General features: G+C 36.4%; 1 protein-coding gene across 1 annotated transcript; it reads right to left on the bottom strand.

Annotated features, from left to right (window-relative positions):
* Positions 1-1,425: 1,425 nt before the first annotated feature.
* On the bottom strand, positions 1,426-1,837 carry LOC118839878 (40S ribosomal protein S20-like). The gene has a single exon (XM_036747384.1). It carries the CDS (start codon positions 1,820-1,822, stop codon positions 1,463-1,465), a length of 360 nt encoding a protein of 119 aa, XP_036603279.1. The 5' UTR covers positions 1,823-1,837; the 3' UTR covers positions 1,426-1,462.
* Between the last annotated feature and the right edge of the window lie 10,282 nt (positions 1,838-12,119).

Genomic DNA, 12,119 nt, shown 5'->3' on the forward strand with positions numbered 1-12,119 from the left:
CAGAAATTTGATCTCTCCTTATTGTTACCTTTTGGCTTCCCTAGCTTCCTTCAAGTATCAGCTAAAGGCTGAGAAAGCCTCTCCTCAAACCCCTTAATACTCATGCTCTTCCTCTAAGATTATCTCCAATTTATCATACGTGTGTGTATACATACATACATACATACATACATGCACCCCCGCCATATATATATGTATATATATACATATACGTCTTATTTGTACATAATTGTTTGCATGTTATCTCCCTCATTGGTCTTTGAGTTCCTTGAGACCAGGGATTGTTTTTCTTTATATTCTCAGCACTTGGCACAGCTGCGTGGCATAGAGTAAGTTTCTAATAATTTCTCATTGACTTGATTTTATTAGTCTATGACTTTGCAAAGTCCTGTTCCAGCCATAAGTTCTATTCTATTGAGCATAAAAGATACATATGAAGTAAAATTTGTCTCCTTGAAATAGGATCTTGAGTTCAATGCATCCATTACTCTTTGTGTGTGTGTGTCTGTGTGTGCGTGTACGCACGTGTGCATGCACATGGGCGAGTGTGTGCAAGCAGATGCCCATGGATGGGTATCTGAGGCCATGGGTTTTATTGTTGGTTCTTTTCTTGAGTTTTGTCCACTGTGAATGTCCATGAATCTCCTCTTGTCTATGATATCTACTTTGGCGGACAATATGTGAATGTGTGTGTATTGTCATTTTTCTCTCCCCCTTTCCAGTTGAACATCTTTTGATTAGTTCTGCAAGACTACAGGAAATATACCCAAAATGGCAAGTGTTTGAGTGTTTCACCAAGTTACAGTAACAGGGTTGGAAAAAGTACCCTTTCTGAGGCACTGCTTTTTATATAAAAGTATGTGTGTGGGATGCCTTTAGTTTTAATTCAGTGAGCCCTTTGTTGTGAGGTCCTGAGTGCCAATATCTAGGAATTTGTTGACAAGTTAGGAAACCTGACCATCTGTTTACATTTTTTTTTCTCACTCATATTTCAGTTCATTGTTTATTCCTAGTCATCATTTTATCCAGCCTGTCCTTTTTGGTTATAATCCTAATTTACTAGCAGAGTGTCTCATTTTTGTGGCTTGGGTTTTCCTTTTTTTTAAAGCAGTGGGCCATTGAATAGTTTCTCACTAAGCCTGAGCCTTAGAGAATACATACCACAATATATTAAGGCCTTATACCATCCTTTTGAAGAACTAAAATCTTGTTAGTGTACAGGGTCTGTGGTGAGGAGATGTTGCTTATCCAAAGGGCCAGCATTCACTTGGTGCTTATACTTCTGAAACCAAATAAACTTTGTCAGCACAAACACTACCTTTTTAGTATCTGTAAGATTGGTCCCTCTTTCACAGTAGGAGTAGTAACTCCTGGCTTTAGGAGATCATGGGTCTAAAGGTAGCAGATTGAGAAGTGAATTTTTTTTTTTAGTTGCAATCAATTTATTAAAAGAAATGATTGGTTAGGCATCTGCAATGGTGACTTCAACTTCTACACCTGGTTCAATGCTGATAGATGTGATCTGTTTAACAATTTCAGAAGGACTGTGCAAATCAATAAGGCATTTGTGGATTCTCATCTGGAACCGATCCCAAGTCTTTGAACCTTCACCGCAAGGAGTTTTTCTAGTTGTGATCCGAAGTGTCTTGGTGGGCATTCGAACAGGTCCCTTCACTTTCAAGTTCTTTTCTTTGGCTCCTCTGATTAGGTCAGCACACACTTTCTCGAGTGATTTCACATTGCGGCTGGTGAGGGTGATACGGATCCGGTGAATGGCCACTTCGGGCTCCACAAGGGTCTTGCTGGTGTCTTTGAATGCCATGACAGTGGAGGGGCTTCCTGACCGATTTATTCCTCGGTGAGAGCGAACAGCGGTGAGTCAGGAGGAGGAGAGGCAGGGACTGCCGACTCCACGCGGCTACAGCCTGCGATACCTTCACCAAAGAGCGAAGTGAAATTTTTTTTTGACAGCCAGGATAGTGATAATTAAGATCTAAGGGCTCTCTTTCTTAGTCTTTAAATTATGTGCCTTGCAGGACAACCACTGCTGACTTCAGGAAGGTTACTTATCCCCAACTTAAAATTCTTCTGATTCCCTAAAAAGGTTTTTATTCTTCGTGGTCTTATTTCCACTGACACTGACATTTTCTTCTACTCTTCTCCCTTCCTCCCCCTGGGGAGGGGGTAGAAAAAAACCACATAAAGAAAAATGACACATGCCCTTTGATATTATCATTCTTAAATCCTCATGGACTTGTTGCCTGTTTTAAAATATTTGAAACTGCACTGAAAGCTACATTTGTATGTAACTTTTCTTTTGTAAAATGAACTCACATGTAAATTCACCAAATAAATATTACATTAAAAAAAGACTATAAGAAATGTAGTCTTAGCAGCCCTTATTAGGTTCATTTTATCTTGGCCAAGAATCCCTCAATCCTTTATTTTAAGGAACCCAGAATGATCATGGGAAATGGAATAAATTTTACATTTTATCAATGATCTCTTAATGGCCAAATCTAATGGCCTTTTCTCAATTTTCATCCTTCTTGACTTCTCCAAAGCCTGTAGCACTAGCTTCTTCTTGATCTTTTCTTCACTCTAGGATTCCATGACTCTTTTTTCCTCCTCACTATTCAATTGCCCTTTCTTAGTCCCCTGAAAGGAGAATTGGACTATAGGGTGATTGATAGATTGTTAGATAGAGTTATGGAAAATGAAGTAATAGCCTGTTAGGATAAAAAGGTATGGTTTGGATTATGACTTGCACCATTAAAGGGGATAACCACAGTTCAGAGACACCAGAATCATCTAAGTACCTGGGCTGAAGACCCCAAAATGGCTTCTGGAATCAGAGACAATTAATATAAAGAAGAAATATTAGAGAAAGGGGCTAAATTTAATTCCCTATATACACTCTTAATGTAGCCCTTATGTCATGGTAATTTTTAAGTGAAAGTATTTGATTCAAGTCCTTTGCAATATGTATTAAAATATTGAGAAGTCAGATGACAGGCCTAGTGTTTACTACGTGCCAGACACCACGCTAAGCACTGGGGATACGAAGAAGAGCAAAAAGAAAGAGTCTTTGTCCTTACTTTCTAACAGGGGAAGATAACATATTAAAGTGAGTTGGAAAGCAGGGGACGAGGCGGAGGAGAGAAGCCTTTAAAATAATGTTCAACAATAAGAAGCAGAGCCTAGAGTGGCTGGAAGGATTTTCCAGAGTGAGAAGGCCAGAGGCAATGAAGGGACTTCCAGGGTGAGAAGGCAGTTGAGTAGCAGTGGCAAAGTCTGGAGAGTAGGAAGCAAAGCCAGGAGAAGAATGAAAGATGGATGGTTTGGAACTTTCCTCAAAATGAAGATTCTGGGAGAGATTCAATGGGAGAAGAGAGATTCAAGGGCTAAGAGGGGCCTTCCAGAATGAGAAGGCAGCTGAAGGGCAGTGGTCAAATCTGTGAAGTCAGAGGCAAAGCTGGGAAAGAGAACATGGAAAGTTATTATCCTTATAGATGTCTGTGGGGTAAATTAAATTCACTGGTGCTAAATGGTGACATAGAGAAAACAATGAGCAAGAAATTTTTATATTCCAATGATTTTAAAATGTGACCACTTGGCTTCTATAATGTAATTTCCCTGAAAATTCTGCAACACTGGGCAATTTCTATTGGCAGCAATTAGTAGACTTGATGGCTTTATTTACTGTAAATTAATTTGGTTCAGCTGAGATAGAGGAAGAGTCTCTATTACTTAAAACCCAAATGAGTTTGAATTAAATCAAAATATCTGCAGTACAAATGCATTTGCTGCCAACAGGTTGTCGACTTGAGCAATTGCCTGGCCTTTGCATCTCAGTAAATTGTTACAACAGTATTTTCACCAGTCATAGAAATACAATTTTGCCAAAAGTGCAGTCAACTTTCTTGTAGTGTTGTCTATGCCACTGGAAGCAAATTGATCAAGTTATTAGCCTCAAGTAGGCTTAGAAGATAGAGCAAATTCATTGCATGTTTTTAGTCAGACAAATCAATCAACAGAAATTTTTGTATTCAAGTTATACATAAAGCATAACTCCTTCATCAGTTACTACACTTACTAAGCACCTCCTATGTACCAGGCACTGTACTAAGTAAGAAAGAAGAAGATAAGTAAGAAAGGCAGAAGATAATCCAGGCCCTCGACAATCTAAGCTCACAATCTACTGGGAGAGACAGCATATAAATAACTATGTACTAACTATATACAGTAGAGATGGGGGGAAAAACAGAAGAAAGGCACTAGAATTGAGGATTAGGAAAGACTTCTTGTTGAAAGCAGCATTTTAACTGGGTCTTGAAGGACACTTTACTTTATGAATAACATAAAATACTTTATGAAAGGATTAGCCAGTGCCTTTGCATATGCATGATGACTTCTTGACTTGGAAATTATCTTCATCTACCTTAGGCATCAGTATAGCTTTTCCTTTAAAAGAGTGTGTCAAACCACTTATGTTAATGTAACAGAAGTGTTCCCTTTTATAAGTTGTACTATCACAAATAATTAAGAATTAGTTGAAATAGGATTGGTATCTTTTTTCCAGTTTAGATTAACTAATGCATTCCTTTGAAGAAACAGTACAAACAATGAAACTTAAAAAATATTACTATGAAGGATATTGCTTAAGTATTCTCAGATCAACATCTGGGTCAAGGAAATATATATCTGATCTGCAGCAAAGTGGGCCTGGGTAATGTCTCAATTTCCTGAATTTTAAATACATGGTGGGAATGGAAGGCAGGATAGTAGTGGTAATTGAAGAGCATGTTATTACTAATCTCCTAAATAGAAAAAAAATCCTGTCCTAGGAGAAGAAGAAGCAATCCAAAAGCTGGTTTTGCCTTTCTTATCAGCTTTGTTTCATGCAATAGTCTAGAGGAATAAAAAAAAACTAAACAGTAAAAGCCATGAGCTAAAGGCACTCTAAAGAGGAGGTATGATTCCTGCTGCCAAGTCACAGGAGTACTGAGACAGAAATCCTGTAACCTAATTTCTAGTTCCAGTTCTGACACTACTTAGCTAGTATAAACTTTGTCATATCACTAAACTTTTCATGATCTTATTTGCTATCAGATGAAGGAGTTGCAGTAAATGATCTTTCAGATTTGTCTTAAAATAAAGATAGGATCTCTTGTCTAGAATACATCAAAAAAGGGAAGGTGAAATTTTAATTATCTTGCATCATAAAAAAATCTAATCAAAAGTCTTTCAGTTGAGAAAAGGGAGAGGAAAAATTACCTAGGTAGATAGATAAATAGATATCTACCAAACTAGATACCAGAGGTAATAACTGAAATGTCTTTACAGATTTTGAATAATCGAGAAAAACTCTCAAGAATAAAATTTGGAAGACACATTGAGAATTCTAATGAAGAGAAAGAAGGAGAGGCATCAAAGAAAATTGAGGAACACAATCAACTTGGAGTGTGTGTGTGTGTGTGTGTGTGTGTGTGTGTGTGTGTGTGAGAGAGAGAGAGAGAGAGAGAGAGAGAGAGAGAGAGAGAGAGGGAAAGAGAGACAGACAGACAGAGACAGACAGTGAGACAGACTTTCAAAGTTCAACACTAAATGAGCATATTGATTGGAGAGGTAAATTGACTCAGAGATTTAAATTGTGGAAAATCAGAAAGAATTCATGATTATAGCTTCTCTAAACACAGAATAAGCTTAGTAGAGTTGAAGCAATGTGATGTAACAGAAAGGACATTTGACTGGCCATCAGAAGACCCACATTCTAGTTCTAGTATTGCACAACTCATGATATGACCAGGAATAAGTCAGCATGTGACAGTTATTTCCTAATTTATAATAAGGGAACAGCATAACACTTTTAAAAATAAATTTTATTTTTTAAAAATTAACAAAATGTCTTTTTCTCCCTCCAAGCTCTCAAGAATTAGAAAAAATAAACCTTTGCAACAAATATGCATGGTCCAGCAAAACAAATTTACACATTTACCACTTCAAAGAAATATGTTTCATTTTGCACCTATGTAACCACAATGTTACTTGCAGCTACCATGGCTGTGTAAGGCCAATAACACCAGCACACATGAGGCACAGGTTCTTTGATGTGCTGTTCTAAGGAAAGCAACTTTAAGGGATTTACAATCTCACTTTAATTAAACATATCATAATTAAACATCATTCACTTGGTTCAGGGGGAAAAGTCAGCACCCTGAACTTCAGAGCAAATACAAACAGAAATTACAAACAGAGAAAATATAAACAGAGCAAATAGCGCAAATCAATAGACAGGCTTCTAGCTATCTGAACATAGCAATTCATACATAGTTACCAGAGAGAGAAGCACCAACATCTGGGTTTTCAAAGCCAGGGGAGGGGGGCTTCTTAACAGCTACCCAGAGTCTCCTCTGGCCAAATCACCAACACTCTTCCAATGAGTGTGCCCCAAAAGCAAAACCTTTCCTCCCACATTACTGAGAGTTCTCGATTCTCAATTCTTGATTCTGAGTTCAATGGCTATCCTCTGGTACATATACCCTTTTTCCAGTGTGGACCTTCCTATCAACAAAGGCAAGATTTAATCAAAGGCACTTGATTGCCTTAGTGCTGAGAAGCACTCCAAAAGAAAAAACAGCAAAAAGTCCCACTTTGCTTGCCCTTACAACCTGAGTATGTCACTTTCTGTCAGAAGATAGATAGCATGCTGCATCATTGGTCTTCTGGAATCATTGCTGATCATTACACTATAAAAAATTGTTATGGCTTTCTTTTTAATATTTTATTTTTTAAATTGCATGTAAAATAATTTTTAAAATTCATTTTTTTTCTAAAAATGTTGCATTCCAAATTCTCTCTCCCTCCCCTATCCCCTTCCTGAGAAGGCAAGCAATTTAAGATAGATTATACATGTGCAGTAATGTAAAACATATTTCCATATTAGCCCTATTGTAAAAGAAAACACAAACCAAAACAACAAAAAAACCAAAGAAAAATAAAAGAAAATTTTGAAAAACGTATGCTTTGATCTGCGTTCATACTCCACCAGTACTTTCTCTACATTATATATGTTATTTCCTCTTTGAGCCAATTCTGATGAGATTAAGGTTCAAGCATTGCCTGTCACCACTCCATCTTCCCCTCCACCATAAAAGTTCTTTTACCTTTCTTTTATGTGAGATAATCTACCCCATTCTACCTCTCTCTTCCTCCTTCACCCAGCCCATCCCTGTTTCTCTCCCCTTTATTTATTTATTCACCTACTTATTTATTTGTTTGTTTGTTTGTTTTGGATATAATTCCATTATAGTAAACTCCCACTCATGTCTTCTGCCTACATATACTCCTTCTAACTGTCCTAATAAAGACAAAGTTCTTAAAAGTTACAAGTATCATCTTCCCATGTAGGAATATAAACAGTTTAACCTGACTGAACCTCTTATGATTTATCTTTCCTGCTTACCTTTTTATCCTTATTTGAGTCTTTTATTTGTAAGTCAAATTTTTTATTCAGCTTTGACCTTTGCATCAGGAATGCTTTTGATAGTCCTCTTTTTCATTAAATATCCATTTTTCCTTTTGAAGGATTATGTTCACTTTTGCTCAGCAGTTATTCTTGGTTGTAATGCTAGCTCCTTTGCACGTAAGATTATCATATTCTAAGTTCCCTGATCTTTTAATGTGGAAGCTGCAATATCTTGTGTAATACTAACTGTGGCTCCATGATATCTGAATTACTTCTTTCTGGCTGCTTGCAATACTTTCTCCTTGACCTGGGAGCTCTGGAATTTGACTATAATATTTCTAAGAGTTTTCACTTTGGGATCTCTTTCAGTAGGTCATCAGTGAATTCTTTCAATTTCTATTTTACCCTCTGCTTCTAGAATATCAGGGAAGTTTTCCTTGATAATTTCTTGGAAAATGATGCCTAAACTCTTTTTTAGTCATGGCTTACAGGTAGTCCCATTATTATTATTTATTTTTCAGGTTAATCATTTTTTACAATGAGAAATTTCACATTTTTCCATTTTTTAAAAAATTTTTGACTTTTTTTTACTGTTTCTTGATTTCTCATAAAGTCATTATTTCCACTTGCCCAATTTCGATCTTAAAAGAGTTATTTTCTTCAGTGAGCTTTTTTAAACCTCCTTTTCCAATTAGTCATTCTATTTTTTATTTTTACTTTTTCCAATGAATTTTTATACATCTCTTTTCATTCGGCCAATTCTACTTTTTAAAGAGTTCTTCTCTTCAGTGAATCTTTGTACATCTTTTTTTCCTGGGCAATTCTACTTTTTCAGGAGTGAGCTTCTGTGATTTTTATGCATCTTTTACCATTTAGCCTATTCTGTTTTTTAAAGTGTCATTTCCTTTAGTATTTTTGTGTGACTTTTATGAAGCAGTTCATGTTCCCCGCCCCCTGCCATGATTTTCTCTTATTTCTTTTACCAATTTTTCCTCTACCCTTTTTATTTAATTTTTCAAATCCTTTTTGAGCTCTTCCAGGCATTTTTTTTGACCTGAGACCAATTCTACTTTTTCTTTAATGCTTTGGTTGTAGATGTTTTGACATTGTTGTCTTCTTCTGAGTGCTTTAATCTTTCCTGTCACCATAGTAATTTCTATAGTCAGCCTCTTTTGTTATTGTTTTTGCTCATTTCTTAGCCCAATTCTTGACTTTTAACTTTATGTTAAAATTGGCTTATGCTCCCGGGTTGGAGAGGGCACTATCCCAAGCTTCAGGTTTTTTCATGCTGCTATTTTCAGAGCTGGTTCTGGGGGTCTTTAAGTTTTCAGTTCTTGAAAGATGGCATAATCTTAGGAGAGGTGTGGTTTGTGCCAACACTTAAATTTTATGTAAATGAAAATTTATTCATTTTATCTTTGTGATCCTCTCCATGCCACATTTGCTCAAGAATGCTTCCCCTATCTATTGATCTGAAAGTTAACTTCTTTCTTGTTATTTTAATTTATTTTTTGTGACACCCTTAATGTTTAAGTCACTTTGTTTTAATATTTATTAGGAACTGATTTTAATTTGCACTGTGAGATGTTCATACCTAATTTCTGTCAGAATATTTTTCAGTCTTCCAAAAGTTTTAAGTACCAGAGTTTATTAAGAAGATATTTCATGTGAGGAAATCCAGGAATCAGACTGGTAAAGCATGGTAGAAAACATTCTGATGAAAATCAAAAGAAGCACAGAGAGAGAAGCACTATAACCATAACAGAAAAATACATACTAACTGCTCAGAAAGAGGAATATGTTATGAACTTTGTAAACAAATCAGCAGCATGGTGTAGAAGCTTGATTCAGTGATGAAGTTTTCAATTATCCATGCATCTACTAGAATTCTCACTCTTCCAAAGCAGACTAGCTAATAACTTCTTTGTTTACCTTAATTGACATTTCATTCTTCAAGATTTAGAGAAACTAGTAGCAACTTCTAATCTAGATCTAATTCTCACTTGAAAAGGGGAACTAGATAATGAGGTGGAAATGAAGAAAACAGTGAGAATTACCATTATATCTTGGAATTTGTTACAGAGGAGAAAAAATCCAAGGACAGTCTACATGAATGCTATATTTGAGGGAAATTATTCCAAAGGCTTCAGAGAGAGAATAGATAGGATTCCGATGCCTAAAATTTTACAGGGAAATTCAGCTTAAAAGGAATGGGAAGCTCTCAGGAATAAAATTCAGAAGACATACATAGATGTTTAATGAAGAGGAAAAGTGAAAGTTGTCTAGACAGCTATATGTTGATGAGTAAGGTACACAGCAACCATCTCAGAACTTTAAAAGGTATATATAGAATATTAAAAATGAGGATAGGAAATGAAAGAAGCATAAGAGTGTGGAAAAAATTTTCTAAGAATAGGATCAAGAGTGCTAAAATAATGAATTCATGTTGACAAGGAAAGTTAAAAGCAAAAAAATTGAATTTTTTAACTACAGTATATTGAGGAAAGCATATTAGGAAAAAAGGACAATCAAAGAAGGGGTGGGAAGGGGGAATCAATAAATCAATCAAGTGCTGACTATGGTACAGGAAATGTCCTGGGTATTTGGGAAACCAAGACAAAATGGAAGCAGTCCCTACTCTTAAGGAGCTTACATGGTATCTGGGAGGCTAATGCAAATCTTATCTCGTAAGTAAAACTCTGTGTGTGTGTGTGTGTGTGTGTGTGTGTGTGTGTGTGAGCACACATGTGTATGCATATAACATGTATGTAAAAGGAAATTTTTATTGAGAGGCACTAGCATTTGGGGAAAGGGGTGTGGAATCCAGTCAAGAGCTCTTGGTCCTATGCAGTTTAATATTCTTACAAGTTATTTGGTTATAGGCACAGATAAGATGCTTTTCAAACTCATTAATAACCCAAAGCTAGGAGGAAAAGATAACACATGGGATACAAAAAACAGAATCTAAAAATATCTTGGCTGACCAGATATTGGATTCAATATAATAAGATGAAATTTCATATGGATAAATGATAATCTAAGTAATTGTCTTCTCAAGTAGAAGATGGGAGAGCCATGGCTAAAGACTAGTTCATCTAAAAGAGATCTGAAATTTGAGCAAAATGACTCAATACAGAGTCAATAGTGTGATGTGGCCAACCAGAAAAGCTAATGTAATCTTAAGCTGCATCACTGTGCCCCCATCAGTCCAAATTAAAGTATTATGTTTAGTTCTGGATATCATATTGATAAACTGGACAAGCTCTATGGAATGGTTAATATGATGGTGAAGGCCTTAAGTTCATTCTATATGGATAGTAGTTGAAAGAATTTGAAACTTTTGACCTGGAAAAGAGATGACTTGGGGAAAACATGATAGCTGTGGTCCAGTATTTGAAAGACTCTCATGTGGAAAGAGGAACTAGAATTTTTCTGTTTTGTTCTATAAGGAGAAATGGGTTGGAGTTGAAGAGGCAGATTTCAATTTGATTTAAGAAAATTTCCCACAGGGAGAGTTGATTAAAGAGTGGAATGAGCTCCCTCTTCAAGCAAAGGCTGGATGGCCTCATGTTGGACAATTTGTAGAGAGAACTTTTGTTCAGGAAAAGACTAGAGACTCCTTCCAGATGGGTAATTTTGTGATTCTTTGATTCTGAGTCTCTATAAAGTCCTTTCACGATCTGGCATTCTATGATTCTAAGTTGTATGCACCAAGGACATTTGAACATCACATTGGATTTATGTAGCCATCTTTATTTCTGCAGTTATTTTTTATATGTTGGGTGTGTGTGTGTGTGTGTATTGCCTAAGTAAGTTATGTGTTCGTCCACAGGGGCTTGCCTAAATACAGCTCACAGTGTAGCATGACTGGAATCTTATCTACTCAATTATCTCCAAGAGATATTTTGATTCCTGCATGGTAGGGAGCAGGAGATTGGGAATATAGATCTAGAATTAAATCTATGTGCCCCCATAATTATTGCTGTTCTAAGGAAATTATTTTTAGTTCAAGTCACTTTCCTGGTTGCTATCACTTAATAGAGGTAAATACTAATTTTTAGCAATTTGTTCGCTCTCTCCCTCTTTTTATCTCTCTCTCACATACACACACATACACACACATTTTGAAGCTACATAAAGTGTAGTAAAACTTTTTATTTTTCTGAGCTTTATTAGGATTCACCTCGGGCCAGTTACATCCCTATCAAAGATGCTATCACAGAATACAACTCCCAGGATATGGATCTCACAATCACATTATTGGAGACTGACCATTTACATCAAACCACACAATTTTTAACTCAAAAAAAAAGAAAGTATGTATGTGTGTGTGTGTGTGTGTGTGTGTGTGTGTGTGTGTAGACAATGGACATTAGAAGCCAAGTTACCCTCATACTTTCTTGTTGTTGTTCAGTCTTTTCAGTCACATCCCACTCTTTGTGACCACTTTTGAGGTTTTCTTAGCAAAGATACTGGAGTGGTTTGCCATTTCCTTCTCCAGCTCATTTTTTATAGATGAGGAACTGAGGAAAACAGGGCTAAGTCCAGGGTCCTACAGCTAAGAAGTATCTGAGGCCAGATTTGAACTCAGTAAGAGGAGTCTTTCTGACTTCAGGCCCAGAATTCTATCCACTCTACCACCTAGCTGCCC

Source organism: Trichosurus vulpecula, chromosome 2 (assembly GCF_011100635.1).
Source record: "Trichosurus vulpecula isolate mTriVul1 chromosome 2, mTriVul1.pri, whole genome shotgun sequence".
Classification (NCBI taxonomy): Eukaryota; Metazoa; Chordata; class Mammalia; order Diprotodontia; family Phalangeridae; genus Trichosurus; species Trichosurus vulpecula.

Bases quoted from the DNA above. Each gene is read 5' to 3' on its own strand.
- LOC118839878 (XM_036747384.1), bottom strand. From the start codon at position 1,822: ATGGCATTCAAAGACACCAGCAAGACCCTTGTGGAGCCCGAAGTGGCC.